The 17,517-nt window shown below is 44.9% G+C and overlaps 1 protein-coding gene across 7 annotated transcripts in view; it reads right to left on the bottom strand.

Annotated features, from left to right (window-relative positions):
- Positions 1–17,517, bottom strand: part of SMARCA2 (SWI/SNF related, matrix associated, actin dependent regulator of chromatin, subfamily a, member 2) — a 180,726-nt gene that overhangs the window by 23,658 nt on the left and 139,551 nt on the right. For 6 of the 7 annotated variants that reach the window (XM_047831352.1, XM_047831354.1, XM_047831357.1 and 3 more), the window contains exons 28-29: positions 14,433–14,650; positions 5,350–5,403 (exon numbers count right to left, since the gene is read on the bottom strand). In XM_047831352.1, coding sequence (XP_047687308.1) covers positions 5,350–5,403; positions 14,433–14,650 — 272 coding nt within the window. The remainder of the gene's footprint in view (positions 1–5,349; positions 5,404–14,432; positions 14,651–17,517) is intronic. The other variant, XM_047831358.1, reaches the window with a different exon arrangement.

Genomic DNA, 17,517 nt, shown 5'->3' with positions numbered 1-17,517 from the left:
TTCCTGGGAGGTTTAAAACAAACCACTTAAAAATGCACCTGAAGGGGACAGCACCCTACTTTCCCAGGGAGCCCTTGGACACCTGGGCCAGGCACAAAACAGGTATGACAATTACTTGTGCTCCGTGTTCACTACTGAGGTCTCTCACCTGAGTCTTACTAGAGTACTGACTGAGAATTCCCAACAAGCTTGGAAATCTGAAGAATACAGGAGGTTATGGCAACACAGAATGGGATGACGGTAGACTTGCTTTTGGTAATGGTGGTGGTAGCCGTTAAAAATCACCCCAAGGGGTAGCGTTAGGACCGTAGATATAGGATGTACCTGAGTTACCAACAAAAATAAGGTTACATCAGGTTAATGCAAGGTAAATGACCGGATGTTAGCAGCAGTCTATAAAGGGCTCATGCAGCTCAGTAAAAACAGCAAGGCTTTATCAAGAAGCTTAAATGCTCGGGTGCTTGAGAGGCTCAGTCTTGATTTTGGCTCAGGTCCTGATCCTCGGGCTGTGGGATCAAGCCCCCCATCAGGCTCCAAGCTGAGTGTGGAGCCTGCTTAATATTCTCTCTCTCCCTCTGCCCTTTTCCCTGGCTCACACGTGTATGCACTCTCTTAAAAAAATAAAAATAAAAGAGTCTTAAATACAGTTACACCATGGTACATGGTTCTACTTTTGGTAATCTATCCTAGGTGAATAAAATAATATATATGTAATACATAAGTATGTACATGTAATAGTTGCATAAATGATGTTCATCACGGCATTATTTAAAGCGACTAATGTAACGCATCCAAAATGTTTACTGGGGAAAGGACAACAGAATGTTAGGGAGTCTAAAATTACGAATTTTAAGATTATGCCTTAAAGAAGGGAAAAATCCTTGTTGGACCTTCAATAAAAAATAAATAAAAGAACACAGGATATCAGACTGTAAATGCAGTACAACTGCAACTACATTTTTAAAAAGTCATAAACTTAAGGACCAGAAGAAGATATGCCAGAGCATAAATAAATATTAACAACAATGTCCTCTGATTCAACAAAATGAGGATTTACACGCTAATGTATTTTGGAACCATATCATCATCCATAAATAAAGTAGGTTTCACACACTTTTACTGGGTTACCTTCTTTGAAAACATGCTGTAAGTCAAAAATCTAATCTAATTTTCCCCAGAGAAATGGTATCTAAGAGGTATATGATCAGCTTTTATTTATAACACCATAAATAGCACATTTCACCAACTGGCACCATTTAATTCTACCTTATAAAGCCAAATAAAGAGAAAAGTAGAACAGAATAACTCCATAAAAATTTTAATATATCACAACCATCAGAATCTACTACCTTATTAAGGTCCAATTTATTTCTTCAGGTTTCTCTCCCTGAACTTATCACTAACAAATCAAAGGTGCTCATCAGGACGTGGGATTCTGAGATTATTACTTATCTGCATAGACAAGCATTTTGAGGAAACTTTGGGAGAATCTACCATCTATCACTGGACTCTTCTAGAAAGTGACCCAGGATGTCCAGTTGCTTTTCCCCTTGTACTCGCCTGACATTTCCTAAGAGCAGGTAGAAATATACAATTGTAACTGCCCACCTGTCCACCTGAGGCCTTGGTCGCTGATTACACCATCTCATCTTGTAGACCTGGACGTGACTCAAAGAATGCGTTCCTTTCCAAAGACAGGGACCTACCTGCCCTTCCAATGAGTATTTTGTCCTCTGCTCCGTCCCTTTGTCTCTACTTGGTAATAGTGAAAACACTTCAAAGCTTTAGGCTGAAATGGGACCAAACTCAAAAGCACACAGCTTGGCAAGCAAACAAAATCAAATGCCTCCCACCTGAGCCTCCAGTCCCAAGTGTCATTGTGTTAAAGGGACAGGTTCAAGGGGACACCAGAGTGCTGCTTTGTCCTAAATGGCTGTTTTAGCAAATTCTTAAGAAAGACACGAATGAGGCAGACCTTGCCCCGTGAATATGCAAGAACATCTATGCCTGATAGCTGCCATGTCTCAGAGCAATCTGTTTTATTAAAATGCCTGTAGAGTGGTTTTAAAGACAGTTTTATCAGACCATAAGAAAATCTATTTTGTTATTCCAGCTGGGACTCTTCCTCCTCCCTCAGAAAGAGGTCATTTATGCTGGTGCTGGAGTACAGCTCTGCGAGGCAGAGGCCCTGTGCTTCCCCGGTCAGACTGACCCTGGAGGCCTCAGGGAGGCCCTGTGTGCCTTGGAAAGCAGACAGGCTAAGTTTATTTGCGGGCTGCCCACTTGTAAGTGGCTGAGAGAATCATGAAGTAAGTGTCGAGTTGCCAGGAGTAAAAGTATAAACATATAAAAGTATCAATATTTGTCATGAGGAAAAAATAAAGTACTGAAATCCATATTTCCCTGAGCAAACCCTCTCTGGACTAAATGCAACTTCTAAGCTCCAGTTCAGCACTTCCCAAGGTGTCCTTCAAGGAATACAAGCTTAATGAGTTTTTAACGGTTCTCCCTGGAAAGGGGGTTTTTGTTGGTCAAAGGAGTTAGGGATACACTGGGATGAACGAAGTTCAACAGGTTACTTGACAAAAGACCTCTCAGAGCCTCTAAGCGCACTGAGGGTTCTCCAAGAGGCTATGGTACCGGAATTTGAGGACCCCAGTCTAGGGAGCATCATCCCAAACAATGCGCAAGGTTATGTACGACCTCACCAGGCTGCAACTGCATAGAATAAACTGTCGGCTCTGATGCTGAGCCCGAAGCGTCCGATACGGGGAATGCACGAGGAAAGGCTCTTCACCTCCAACGAATTTTTCTACAAATGTGTCCACTTGGTCACACTACCATTTTATGGCAATTTCGCCATCATCTAATTAGACCTACTATAGGCAAAGGTGCTTCGGCCCGAGATCCACAGTCATAGCCTTCCTCCCCTATTCAAAGAAATGCAGCATGTCGGGTGCTGACGTTGCTAAAAATAAATTTCCTCTAAAAGAGCTTCTTGGCTGGTCCTGGAAGGATGGTCAATACTAGCAACATAATCACAACATCAAGGGCTGCGAAGAGCCACAGAGTGGGATCGGATTTCCTGGGATGGAGTACGTGGGCTGGGGAGTCGCATGTGCACGCACACACACCCACACACACGCACGTACGCATGCACGCACACGGTAGGTAGGTATGCACGCGGCACCCACGCACGTACGCACGTGCGTCCTTTCCTCCTACCCACATTCCTGAGTGGCACCACGCGGACTCACCACCACGGACAGAGATCCAAGGGCTGTCCGTGGGTTCTCCTCGCTCACACCTGCTCTGGAATCTTGTCAGTCACGTTCCCACCGCCCCCACGCGAGACCCCCATCCCCCGCACGGCGTGGTCCAGGCCTACTGGGATCACGTGGTCTCTAGGGGGGGCCTGCGTTTCCATATGGCCAGGGCTGCCCCCGCACGTGGGCCTGGGTGCCTCTGCCTCGCCCACCACCCCCACACTCTCCTCGGGGTTCCCACTAGGCCCACACAGAGACCTGACGCGTCCACCGCCCCCGCCCCATCCGTCCCCTCCCACCGTGTATACACACGCTGTATACTCCCACTGTGCCCATGTTCTTCCTTGATCGCTTTTTCCAACTAGGCTTTAAGGCGTTCCGTCTTAGTCATTTCTCCCCCACCTGCGACACTCGCACAGAGACAGACATGGAAAATGCTCAGCACTTCTTCTGAACGCACAAACACCACTTTCACCCTAACACAGCCTCTGAACAACACACATCATCAACTCGGGGGCTTATGGGAAAGCACAGCATATGGGGCAGTAAGGGACGAGAAAGATGCCAGAGCCTGGAGGGAGGCAAGTGTCGAGCCCCTCCCTGTGGCTCTGGAAATTAGTTTAAATGTGTCTTCGGTGAAAACGTATTTATCTAGGTCCCAACTACATGCAGCCATATCCTCTCTGCAAAAAGGCCAGGCGTGACACTGGAGGCTTGCAATACCCTTTAAAGTTGTGATTAATCCACTTTTCACGGTCACATGACCATTTTGATGTTAGAGAGGGAAAAGGAGCTTATGTCTGTCCTTGTTTCCTGGGTTGGGCGTCTAGCCACATGGTGCCATTTAGACCTTAAGGCCACCTCTTCATGTTGGGGGACAGGGTGGTGAAGGTGGAAACGTTTACCCAAGACGTTCCCGAATTTAAACGGACCAAACTAACGAAGTCAAGTTATTGCAATCCCAAAATGCAAATCCGGACTGCATTCTTTCTCATAATGGCCAAAATGTAACATAATTCTTAACATCCTGCAGTTAACACATGATGGTTGGAGTGTCTGTCTGGCTTCTGGGATTGAACACTGTTTACCGAACACCAATAGGAATGATCAAAAATCAACCGTCTGGGACAACAGTTCTATCCCCACACAGACGCGGGTAGGCACGAATCACTCCCACGTTTAATCTCCTTACACACACAACTAGGGATCGGCATCCATTCTGGAATGCCGGATGGAGGAGGCTTCAGTGCTCCCTCCTGGCCCTAGACTGGATCCTACACTAGTGGGGGAAAATGCCGTAAAGGACGTTGCAGGGTCAACCGACAAAAGGGCAATATGGCTGAGCAAGTGGCATACCCGTTTTTTTGTTTTTTTGTTTTTTTTTTTAAGTTCAAGCTGACAGAAAGACATCTTCAATGTAGGACTAATCGTTCCTAACCCCGAGAAATCACGTACATCCCCCCCTTCCCTTTCACGACCAACGTCACCTCATTCGCAGGAAATGCCTACGAGAAAGAGCAGTTCTGTTTTCCACCTGCAGCAGCAGAAGCACGCAAAAGTCTAACAGACTGGCTTGGGACACTTAGGACCATGGGGCAGGCACACCCAGATGGCACAGGCAGGGCGCAAACCCCGTGCACACTGAGGTTAACTCCAGAATGTCAGACACACTGTGTGCACGCACACATTTCTTCACACCCTGCAGGAGAGCCACGCAGCAGACGGGCTGTTCATGAAGCTTCTACAGCAAGGCAGCACGGAGTGAGGAGGCCCACGGATGTAAGACAGAAGCTGCCCGAGGGAGGGAGAAGCAAGAGAAACCCATCTGTGAGGGGAGGTGGGCAGGCAGGCCGGCAGGCGGCTCCCGACGGCCCTTCTAAGAAGGGCATTTACAGGACAGACACACCCCAACCTAAGCGCAGCACAAACAACTTCAAAAGCCATGGCTGGGGGGTTGGAATATCTGCCTCTCCGTCTCCCACCCCAAGTGGGTGTGGTCGGGAGGCTAGGGGAGCAATGGGCTGTTTGCTGTCCCGACGGATACCTGTATTCAGAGACAAGGGGATACAAGACAGATCCTGACCTGTTTCCTTCTATTTCCAACTGAGAATTACCGGGCACCTTCTCCACGTTACACCTGCGGTAGAGTAGAAAGAACACTGGAGTCAGAAGACCTGGGTTCGAGTCCCAGTCCGGCTCTTCCTCCTATGGTGGGTGACCTTGGGGGGATTCCTGTCACTTCTCCAAGCCTCAGACTGCTTACCTGCCCGCATTGTCGACTCATAGGATTTTGGGGGGGGGGGGGGGGGAACTACACAATGTTATGTGTGGAACCACATTCTGACACACACACACACACACACACACACACACACACACACAGTTTTCGAGGAATGGAGAGAAAAGAAAAAACCTTTTTCGTGACGTCTCTGAGACATTTCCTGCTTCTCTTAAACGCGAACATGCCTGTTACTCCGGTTTCTGCTCCCTCTGCTCATGTTTGATGTGAGCATTAGGGTGCAGCTTCCGTGCACTGCTCCAGAAGCAGCGGGGGGAAGTCAGGCAGCATTTGCAGGGGGTGGGGGAGCATGACCTTACCGGAGTGTTCTTACCATCCGAGGCGAGCTACCTCCTCACGTGTAAATAAAACGGGCCTAGTACTTACCTCGGAAAGCTGGAGTGGAAACTGAATAGCACACTGCATGCTGCTGCAGCAGCCAGCCCTGATTTCTGCACACCACCCAGGTAGCTGGCTCCGCCTCCCAGACCTCCCTTCTCTTCAAGTCAGTCATTTGGACTGGAAAGGACCATAAATGGCCACCTGAGGTCTCCGGCCCTTCTATGGGCCTCTAGAGAAGCCTCTTCCATTGAGAACTCTGAAACTGCTACCCTGGTGTCCTTTATGTGGCGGGAACCAGAGCAGTGGCCGGGTGTGAGAAATCGCAGGAAAAAAAAAAACTTCCATCCTGTCCAGACCTTACTCTAGCATCCGCAGGCTGCGTGTGGCCGCTCATAAAATCCCTTCTCAGAGCCACTCCCACTCTTCGGAGGGCATGAGGCACCGCACAAAGGGAACAGCATAAACCAAGAAGAAGTGGAAAAAAGGTGGGGGGGGGGGCATTAGCTGCAATGTCTAAAATAAAAGGGAGAACAGGAAGGGACATGTTGGCAAACGAAGCTGGGAGGTCACTAAGGCCAGACTACGGAAGACTAGCTTTCCCTGCACTAAGAAGTTTGATCACACTTGGGGAGGCAATGGGAAGCCATGCAAAGTTACACGACAGTGTGACAGTGAGCTACAGGCCCCGGAAAGGCAGGATGAGGGACAGATTGGAGGCAGGGGACACAGGCAGCACACAGCTGCCCCAGGCCGGGACTCCCATGACACGGTAAGGGCCTAGTGAGGAAGCATGTGGGGCGATGGAAGATGGAGTACCCGGGAGAGGTGCTGGGGTGCGTGTCAAAGGAACTTTGTACCTGAGCGCGTATCAGAACAAAGGCACAGAATTGGGAACACTTTTCGTGCTGCTCATTTGGGACACTGGGTTGATGGTAATGTTAACCATGGGGATACAGAAGCCAAAACCAGACCACGTGGTCTCAGGACATGTCGTTAGGAAGGCAGAGAAACCTGGGAATGGTAAATACTCCCTCAGACATTTTACAGAACATGCTGTAAATAATTCAGAGGACGACGGGCAAGGTGCTGCGAGCTGAAACTAACGAAGATTACAGTTCACGGGAGATGCGAGGCTCTGAACAAGAGAGGTCCCTGTAGGATCATTTCGGATGATTCGGATAAGGAGGGCAGGGGGACAGATCTACACGGGTCAGCCATCTGATCACCTTGGGGGAAGGAAGAAAGGTACACGATACCCAAACAACCACAAAAAAAGAGTACAGGGACACGGATTTGGCTTTAAAAATACTGTTACTATAGGGGCACCTGGGTGGCGCAGTCGGTTAAGCGTCCGACTTCAGCCAGGTCACGATCTTGCGGTCCGTGAGTTGGAGCCCTGCGTCGGGCTCTGGGCTGATGGCTCAGAGCCTGGAGCCTGTTTCCGATTCTGTGTCTCCCTCTCTCTCTGCCCCTCCCCCGTTCATGCTCTGTCTCTCTCTGTCCCAAAAATAAATAAACGTTGAAAAAAAAAAATTAAAAAAATAAATAAATAAATAAAATAAATAAATAAATAAAAAAGAATAAAAGATGGGGCGCCTGGGTGGCGCAGTCGATTAATCATCCGACTTCAGCCAGGTCACGATCTCGCAGTCCGTGAGTTTGAGCCCTGCGTCGGGCTCTGGGCTGATGGCTCAGAGCCTGGAGCCTGTTTCCGATTCTGTGTCTCCCTCTCTCTCTGCCCCTCCCCCGTTCATGCTCTGTCTCTCTCTGTCCCAAAAATAAATAAACGTTGAAAAAAAAATTAAAAAAAAAAATAAATAAAAAATAAATAAATAAAAATACTGTTACTACAAATCTGTGTTGGTGAGACAATCCCAATAGTGGTGTGAACAGCCCGCCCTGGATCGAAGTCTCTGGAGGGTGATCAGTGTGGGAAGCACCTCCCCCCAGCCCCCCCCCCCCCCCCCCCCCCCACCGACACACACACAGTAAATGCACATCAGGTCAAGCACTTGAGAGAAAACCTCAAAACCAGGCAACTAACTTACTTTCTTTCTTTCTTTCTCTTTCTTTCTTTCTTTCTTTCTTTCTTTCTTCTCTCTCTCTCTCTCTCTCTTCTTTTTTTTAACGAGAGCCCATCCCTTCTGGAGAATGGATTGATGAGATGGGGACCTTCAAAACCAGCAGCTCGGCCTTACTCAACTTGAGGGCTATGCCACACCCAACTTCAGCATGTAAAGGAATTAAACGGTACTTTTAGTCCTAAGGCTTGCGGTCTACCCTGTCCTTGGAAAGGAGCTGAAATGTAAAGGAATGGCACACTGGCTCTCCTTTCCCAGGTTAAATGTCTTTATAATGATAGTTTTTTGTTCTTCTAAAAAGTGACCCTACACAAGAACTAATGTCATCGTGCCCTCGTGTAAGAGGCTCACATGACCCCCTGCTTCCCTGAATTCTCCTGGCTGGCCACCTCCTTCCTGGAAGGAAGACTGTCTACCTCCTCCAATGCATGCACCGTGAGCAAGAGGGGGGGAGTACTATGAGTTTTTTTGTTTTTGTTTTGTTTTTTGGCTTTTTACCCTCTGGCCCTGTTCTGCAGTACAGGGCTGGAAATACAGGAGGGATGCCATAAATATTTCCGGGATGAATAAATGATTTTCTACAATGTGACCTGAAATTCAGAACAAGCCAAGACCTTCCACCGCTCTCAGACCCATCAGGAAGGATTCTGCAAATTCAGGTCAAGAAGATGACAGTCCGTCTTTAGGGAGGACAGCGGAGCCTCAACAGGGCCAGGGAGGAAGCAGCCCAGCGGTCACCAGCCCTACCCCCATCACCTCACTGTGGGCCAGGGTTGTGTCCACCCATCAGACCAGCCAGGCAGGTTTCTTCCGCCTCGCCCACTTCTTCCCTGTGTCCGTCCGCAAAGCTGGACGTCAAGTCCCAACCCTCTGCAGACAGCGAGGCGGGTCATCGTAGAACGCTCCTGCCACAGTCTTCAGACAATTGTCAGGGAGGGAAGAGAGGACACAACCTCACCTTCCATTTCCAGATTCTTCAGGGATGAGGACAATGCTCAGATTTGAAAAGTCAGGCGCAATAAACGTTGAACAAAAGCCACCGACGGACAGGACTGTCGACCAGGCGTAAGAAGGCGCTTCACGTGAGTTCAAGTATCCAGTTGCAAACTAATTACATCCTGAAGCACTGTGCAGATTGCTTCTAGTAACGTTTAAGAAATCACAACGAACAGAAGTGGAGTCAGAAGATGAGAGATAAGAGCCAGCGTTCCCATGTCAAAATGAACAAGGAGACTTGAGATTGCTAAGCTTGATGAGGACCCTCCATAAAAAGTTAGAGGAAATTATTCAGATGCCACGGGGCTATTTAGAGAAGATAAATAATATCATTTAAGTACTAGTAGGGGGTCTCTTAGAAAAAGCCATGGCAAGCTAACCTCATTTTATTCTTTCGGCGGGGTTTCTAAGTGGATAGATTGGAGAGGCCACAATTGTGGTATCTCTTGGCTTCAACCTTTCTTGATAACCTTGAGAAAGGACAGAGTGGGGGACATGATGGTGCAGTCCTGTGACACTACAGACGGCTAATCAACTTTAAGGATTGCTGTTTAGGGGCTCCTGGGTGGCTCAGTCAGTTAAGTGTCCAACTTTGGCTCAGGTAATGATCTCGCAGTTCATGAGTTCAAGCCCCGCGTCAGGCTCTGTGCTGACAGCTCGGAGCCTGCTTCGGATTCTGTGTCTCCCTCTCTCTCTGCCCCTCCCCGCTTGTGTTTTGTTTCTCTCTCTCTCTCTCTCTCAAACATTAAAAAATATATTTTTAGAAAAAAAAAAAGGATTAATGGTTAATACATTTATGTCAACCTGAAGTGATTTTCAGGTGCACATGACAGAGATCTGTCCTTTGCCTTTTAGACAGCTTATAGCAAATCTGATGGAAAAAAAACAACAAAACAAAAATACAAAAAAAAAAAAACCCACAAAACAAAAAACCCGAAATGATTTACACAAGGAAACATGATTTTCTACAAAGGCATAAAAATGATGTTATAATAGTAGACTGGAAAAACGGGACAAGAATCTGTTAAATGGAGCTGCATAAGGGAAAGAATGAAGTCGGTAGATACAGGTTCAAAAAAATCAAGCGCTTAGTTGACGTCTAACCTTGGCAATATTCAAGGGAAGAAAGAGCTTTCTACACGTTTTGGGGCCGGGGAGCTTTCCCATGTTCATGTGTCAGAGCTGTTGGAAGAAGTTAAGACACTCTTGAGGCAGGGTAACAGAATTTTGGTATCCAGACCAGGGAAGCTCACTGCCCCGCAATTAGCCATCAGAATACCTTTGGAGGTATGGGTGCCCTATTCTAAATGGGACACTAAGAAAGTAAGATGTGCCTAAGGAAGGGGACCAGGATGGTGTAGGTCTAGACAGCACTCTGAGAGCAAAGGGAGGTGTGTCAGCCTCAAGGAGAATGGCCTGAGGTGGATAGCCGTGCCCAAAGGACACTGCTCGGAATGCGGACGGACATACTCTCTGAACGTCCAAGTAGAACACCCAGAAGTCAGAAGGGCTGAATCCTATAGGAAAGGATTGTTGTGCTTACAGCTGCACGTCAGTGTCGTTAACTGCCCCCTGACACAGCGCACTAACTCTCGGGAGGGTCCATAACTGCTGGATGGCAGTCTGTCAAAGATGGTGAGGGGGGCACATCTGAGTTGTGGGAAGGTGAGCCAGGGAGAGCGAGGACCCCGAATCCCTCTAGATCTTTCCATTATCCAAGTAATTACGAGCCACGTCTCTAGACTCGGGATGGCTCTCCCTCCCAGCCCCTACCCTTCACTATCTTAGTCTAGATCTCATCCCAGGGGTAACTTTAAAGGGTAAGGATGCAAACTGGGATGGATCCTTTTTCTAAAGGAATAGCATCTTAGGTTAAATAGTACATAACGTTAGAACAGGATTCTTAAAAGCCTCTGATAGAAACAGAAAACAAGGCTTATCATAACAAGTCAAAACAAAGCCTTCTAACACTACTTGATTTGGGGAATGAAAATAGTAGGAATGAGCTATAGCTGACCAGTTCTAACTTTAAATAGCAATTACTGCAGAAAGATTTTACATTTGTGAAACACACAAAATTACTGGCTCTTTGGGGTCACATTTTAAAAAGTATCCTCCTTAAAAAAAAAAAAAAAAAGCCTGGCACTGAAAACAAAGGCAATAAATAGATGCTTAAATTATCCTAGTTCTTCATAAAAAAGAAAGATACATCTGTCCCAGAATCATGCAAGAACTTTGAAAAAACTGTCTCATGAGAGCTAATTAATTCTTATATATCAGTTAAATATAGATGGCAATTCTTATCTAATACACCGCTAATCTGTACAACTGTCAGAACCCTAACACTTGAGGTAAGGGGAGGGAAGTTAGTACAGGTGGTATTTCTTGCACAGGTAGGCTGAGTTACTATATTAGTAGCTGACTTTAACCACAAAAATCTCAGCACATGGAGTGGTAGGTACATTTCCCAGCAGTATTTTTCTAAAACCAACAAAAATATAACAATGTATCCAATTAAGGCCCTCCTAATTTGAGCACCTCCTACTTGAGCACCAAGTTTGGGAAGAGAAATAAAACACAGAAATATTCACAATAAGTGCTTTTTTTTTCTAGACTACTAACACGAAATATACATGAAACATGCGGCAATGGGAAAGGGGCCCATACTCTCCAGAACAGACCTAAATGTGGGGGCTAACAGAACCGGCCTTAAGAGGGTACTTTGCAAGGAAGAGTTAAATAAATACATTGAAACCAGAGAAAACAGGAGGAAAAAAGTACTGGGTGTCTGAATGCTACAATATTTAAATATTCTTTCCCTACAATACAACCAAAGACATGTTCGATAATCAGTCCCAGTGAAACTGTGTTTTCCGTTTTTGGAGGGTGTGAGGGGACAGAAAGGATAGAAAACGTATCAGCAAGGACGCTTACTTTCAAGTGCTCAGAGCTCCATTTACCCACCTGATGAGCTAAAAGTAGTCTGAAAGGCTGATTATTAATAATTAAACAACTCAGCAAGCAAGCTTGGCCTGCATTAACTCCTCCAACTCGCCTGACGCCTCTGGAGGCAGGTACGGTAATCATTCCATTTTGTGGATGGCGAAAGTGAGGCTCAGAGGGGTTAGGGAAGTCGCCTGAGCGCCCCACAGGTAGTAGATAAATGCTGGAGTTAAGATTCAAACACAGGTAAGCTGAACCCACGTAAGAGCTTATGTATCAGCAACGGTGCTGTGCTCAGCTGAGGCGCAAGGGATCTAACCTCCTCTTCTGTGGTGGTTTCTAGGAAAGGAGTCAGCCCATAGCTATCTATGCCAGGAAGCGCAACACCCAGAAGCCTATGGAGCCAGCAGGTGATATAAATGAGTCAAGTGGGCCGGGCGGGAAAGCACGATGATAAATAGTAAGTGGCACCCCACACTAGAAGGATGATTTAGCAGGGTGACGGGTCGGGGGGGGGGGGCTGCGGCAAGCTGGAGCAGGAGAGCCCGTGGGGGGGGCGGTGGGGAGCCATCTCCTCACTCCTACCCGTTATCACCTTGGGGAAACTTGGGTACAACGCTGCATGATTTTTAGGTTTTTCTAAAAGGACGGAGAACACCTGAAGTTTATAAGAAGTCTCTCCGGGTTTTATGTGTTTGCTTTCTCCCCATCCCCCACCCAACAACACGAATCATGAAATTAATCAGGCTGTGGGCACTTTGTGGTCCACCAGCTGGTGACCTCTTTTGCACCGTTAAAGGAGGAGCTAGACGTCACCTGGAATAAAAGGCCTAGCTCCTAAACCTCTTCTCGGCTCTGCGCAGTGCTCCTGCCGCCCCAGACTCCACTCAGCAGGTTATGAGCAAGATGCCTGTCAAATACCAAGGCGCACCTGGTCAGAGTAACAGATGTCGCGCTCTGCTCTCCTGAGACAAAGGCAGAGAAGTTGGAGGCTTATGCAGGGTGATCCTCTCTACTTATTTTATTATTATTGTTATTATTATTATTATTATTATTTTTTTTTCACCAAGGGCTGATAAAATAAGGCGTCATTGTCCAAGCTGGTTTCCCGGAAACCGTTCCTGCCTGTGGCATATCTTCCAGGAGGGCTGGGGGCGAACAGAAACCTGACACAGTTACTGATTCTTGGCTTACGAGGAAGCGTGTGCCCGTTTGCTCTGGTCAAAGAACGGACTGGTGGGCCAATCTTCCCTTCTGGATGGCTGTCAGCCCCCTGTGTCAATGAGTGGCCTCTCCAAACCCAATATAATGGGGCTGCTCTTTGTTGCCACATGTGAAATATGCAAGGGGATGCACTTGAAAAAAAGAACAACAACAACAAAGACAAGTAGTAAAAACAGTAAGCAGAGAACCTAAAAACTCTGCAACACAAAGAAGGGCAGGAAATTCTGACTCTTCCACACACACCTCGTGCTACCACTTGTCACCATTTCTGGAAACTCCTTACAGATAATGTAACGAAGACCCAACAATAGAACCTCTCAGTGGAAAGTTTCTTCCTGGTCACACGACTTCATCTTTATTAGGAGGTTTCTTCCTGATAGAAAACGAGCACTAAAGTCGCAAAGAAAAGCTAAAATCACAACGTGGTTATGTGTGTTAAACATTCCTGGGTGTACGGAGCAACACTACTGTAAGAAAATAAAAATAAAAAAATAACCCAAACCGGATTAAATGCCGCTGTGCAACTGCGAGAAATACAGCGTTTAATTCTTTTGTTTCCTATCAACTTTTCAACTGGAACGAGATGTGATCTTTCTATGAAAACTGCATCACATGATTATCAAGCAGAAACCAAAAACAACTCACCAAAATGTAGCCCAACTAGTTTATCGACTGTGTCGGGCTGACCGACACAGGTCTGAGGATGATAACGTGCCACGTGTGTTTCTCCACACTCACACTGAAAAGGTCTGCGAAAACGAGGTACATCTGCCAGAAAACCATGCGGTCTATGCAGTGTCATTAGGAAGGAGGAGATGTTGCTCAAACGAGGGCTCAGAAATACAAGTGTGTTGGAAGGAAAGAAGGAATGGTATTGCTGACGAAGCACCTCTTTGGTTTTCGACAGAGTCGCGACACGAAATATTTACCTTAAGTATGCTAGGATTCTTCTTTCCCAAACAACTCAGCCCAAAAGTACAATTTCACGATGTCATTCCAGTCCTTCTACAAACAGGATGGTAGTCCTGACTCCTCCAGTTTAGACTGTCTTTTTAATTTTTGTCACCTACACTATTGTCAAATATCCTCAACAATGCCTGGGAAAACAGCACACAAAACAGCAATGGCAGCCATTGTGAAAATGGTACGACGAGGTTTCTGACACCTTTGGGCAAAAGCCATGAAACACAAAGCAGAAAGAACCTTACGACCCAGCGCATGCCTTAAAATACATCTTGCTCGGTAGTGAGTATCAACTCTGTCTCCGTGGAGGGGAGCAAGCTGTAGGAGTGAAACACTCACCTGTCTTTGTAGTTTATTACGGTATCAATGATTGCGTTCATCTGCTTGGTCAGTTTGGGGGGATTGGGGGATAGTTTCTCGGCTGGAGGGCGGCCTCTTCTCTTCTTAGCCTTTTCCACGTCTTCTTTGGCGGGATCTTTATCCACATTTCTTCGTCTTTTCCGCTTCTTGAGCCGTACCTCCTCTTCCATTTCTTCCAAATTGCCGTCTTCGATGGCCTGTTGTAGTAGGGAATGAAGGAGGAAAATTCAAGACAAGAGATTAATCAAGAAAATTTTAAAAAGCCAAGGTGAGTGATGAGAATCAAGTAAAACTAACAAAAATAAGATTAAAAATACAAGTTAACAGTAATCAGTCAAGTAAGAAGAGGGAAAACCGCCATATTGGATAAAATAATTCTTTAAGCCAAGTCTAATCTGGGAACAAAATACAGCGAGGGCAGGAAACACTAATAGTAAGAAGAAATGACAAATACAAAAAGGGCGACACATGTGAAGTGTCTGAAAGGTAGCTGAATCCAAATGAAATTTTAGCTCAATATAAGAAAAAGACCTGAATTGTTCTACTACTATAAAAGGGGGGAAAGGTAAAACAGAAACAAAACAAAACCAAAAAAGAGGTGGGTGAAGAAAAAAATTCCTCTAAGAATACATCCTTACGATCATATAAGCTCTGACCCTTCTCTGGGCTTTTACATCAATTTACTCATGATTCACGACATAAATCCCTATTCCATCCAGATTTTGTTCTAACGTAGCAATTAGTAAACAAGGAAACAGGAAGTACAAAGCCACATTCCTTGGTAAATGCACTTAAATCATCTGATAAAGAACACACACACTCACAGACAACAAACACTTTTTTCCAATTACCTGCAAACGCTTGCTTTAAACCAGAGCCAGCAGCACTAATGCAGAGAGATAATAAAATAGCTATAAAAACAACCAGGTATAAAAGAAACCTGTTCGTAAATGGCTAAAAGATCCATGTGACAGACCCAGAAGTTTAAACTTTTTTTTTTTTATCCCCCTGGTAAATCTCAAAACTTAAGAAAAATAAAGAAAAACTGCAATGAAAAAAAAAAAAAAAACGAAACAAAACAGATAAAAGAAAATTTGACCATGAAAAAGAAAAAAATTTTTTAAAGACCTTTAAATTGCATTTCAAGATTGCTTTCTCACACAAAATAAACTGATGTTGTTATTTGTTCCTCCTGGCTCTCAATATTGCTTCCAGTATGCAAATGCTAATCAATCCTTTCTCGTAGCTGAAAGAGCCCTAATCATAAAGCAATTACCTTCATTTCTCCACAGCACCAAACATGGCTAATATTTATGATCATGTGAGTATAACAATCAATATAAAGAGTGATTACAGCTCAGACATAATTTCTTTCACTTGTGTACAATGCCTCCTGAAAAAGAAAGGTTTTATGAAGAAAACCTGGTGCAGAACACAAAACAACCTGGCATGTTAAAAATGCTAGTGGGATTAAAAGAATGTTTTCTATGCATCTTCCAATGTGCAAACCCGAAGAAGCAACATGCACACAGACAGAATCCTAAGGGACAGTCTGAGGCTAGGCCTTAATAATCAAAAGACAATTTCCATCACGATCCTACAGTGTTCAGATAACCACTATGAAGGAGGCGAGATCTGATGAGTTATGAGGAAAAAGAAAAAAAAAAAAAAGAGAGAGAGAGAAAAAAAAAAAGCTTCCACATTATTTCATTAATATTCATTTGCCTAAAAGCAGGACACCCAAACTATACAGCTAAACACACTGCAGCTAAGCGAAGATTAAGAAAAGGAAATTGTCCCGCAAATGTTGGGGACTGAACATGCTAATAATAAATACAGCATGCAAGGCTGTCAACAGTTAATGGTAATGCTCTCCTCAAGCACCCAGTTGCACACAGAAATACGGAGAACACCGGCTTTTGATGTGTTACACACCTACACATGCCTGGGATGTAGTTCTACTGAATCTTCAAGACGGCAACGAAAAAGGATATTTACCTTACCACTATCGGCAGGCCGGCTATCGGAAATCACAGTTAGTGGGGATAAAATTAACAAGCCAGCAAAGCAGCGAGCTGCTAGTCTCTTCATCAGCTGATCAGGAAAAAAAAGAGAGCTGGGGAAAGGCTATGTTTTCATATACAAGTAATTTTATTTTACTGAAAATTTAATACTGAAAGGATTGTGGATACTCAAATCTGCTGTTTCATTCTACCTACTACAAGGCCCGAAGCCTTCCTCCTTCAGCCTGTTTTAATATTGACAACTACTTATCATATTTTTTCCCCCCTTATTATTCCAGGAAGCAGAATTAGAGATTTTTTAGCTCAGATGGTTTCTGATTCTTACTCTCATTTTAACAATTAAGCCAGTAAGGAAACAAATTAATATTCAATTTTATTAAAAAAAAATTAAAACAGTTTAAGCTTTTCTTTTTCTTTTTTTGGTATCTTAAACCTCATTTTAGTGCCTTTAAAAAAAAACAGGCTGCATGTTTTTGGAGCAATCTCAGATGATCTTTTTTTTTTTTTTTGGATAAAAGAATTTTTTTTCATTAAATGCATGTCGGTAAAAGCAATGTGCATGTTTCCCAAGTTCAAACATTTTAATACAATGTCATTCTTCTCTTTAAAGAAAATCCCGAACAACTGTGATACTTCCCTTTCAGTTTCGTGCTGTAAAATTTTTCATTGTTTTTCTTTTCAGTGGGATCCATGAAGAGGGGGAAGTTGTGAAAAGGATATTTCTACTCTCACCCCCTCCCCTTAATTTTGGGGGGGGAAAAAACGGAACAAAGCATAAGCTTATGATATTTGGATTTATCAATCTCTAAATCTGGGAATAGCTAAGAAGCGAAAACAAATAGCAAAAAGGAACTAATGAAACAATGTTTATTGCAATTGCTCATACGTGCAGATTCTTATTAAATTTAGATTTTTGGAATCACAAGGAAACACACAAAGTACTGACCATTATTCCCCTTAAATTAAGGTTTTATGCAGGAATGCCGTCAGCTACAAAACATCTTCCCTCCTCCCCAAAGACCCCAAACACATCCATATGC

This window comes from Prionailurus viverrinus, chromosome D4, assembly GCF_022837055.1.
Source record: "Prionailurus viverrinus isolate Anna chromosome D4, UM_Priviv_1.0, whole genome shotgun sequence".
Classification (NCBI taxonomy): Eukaryota; Metazoa; Chordata; class Mammalia; order Carnivora; family Felidae; genus Prionailurus; species Prionailurus viverrinus.
The sequence above is the reverse complement of the archived record's forward strand: the minus strand, read 5'-3'. Positions and strand labels throughout refer to the sequence as shown.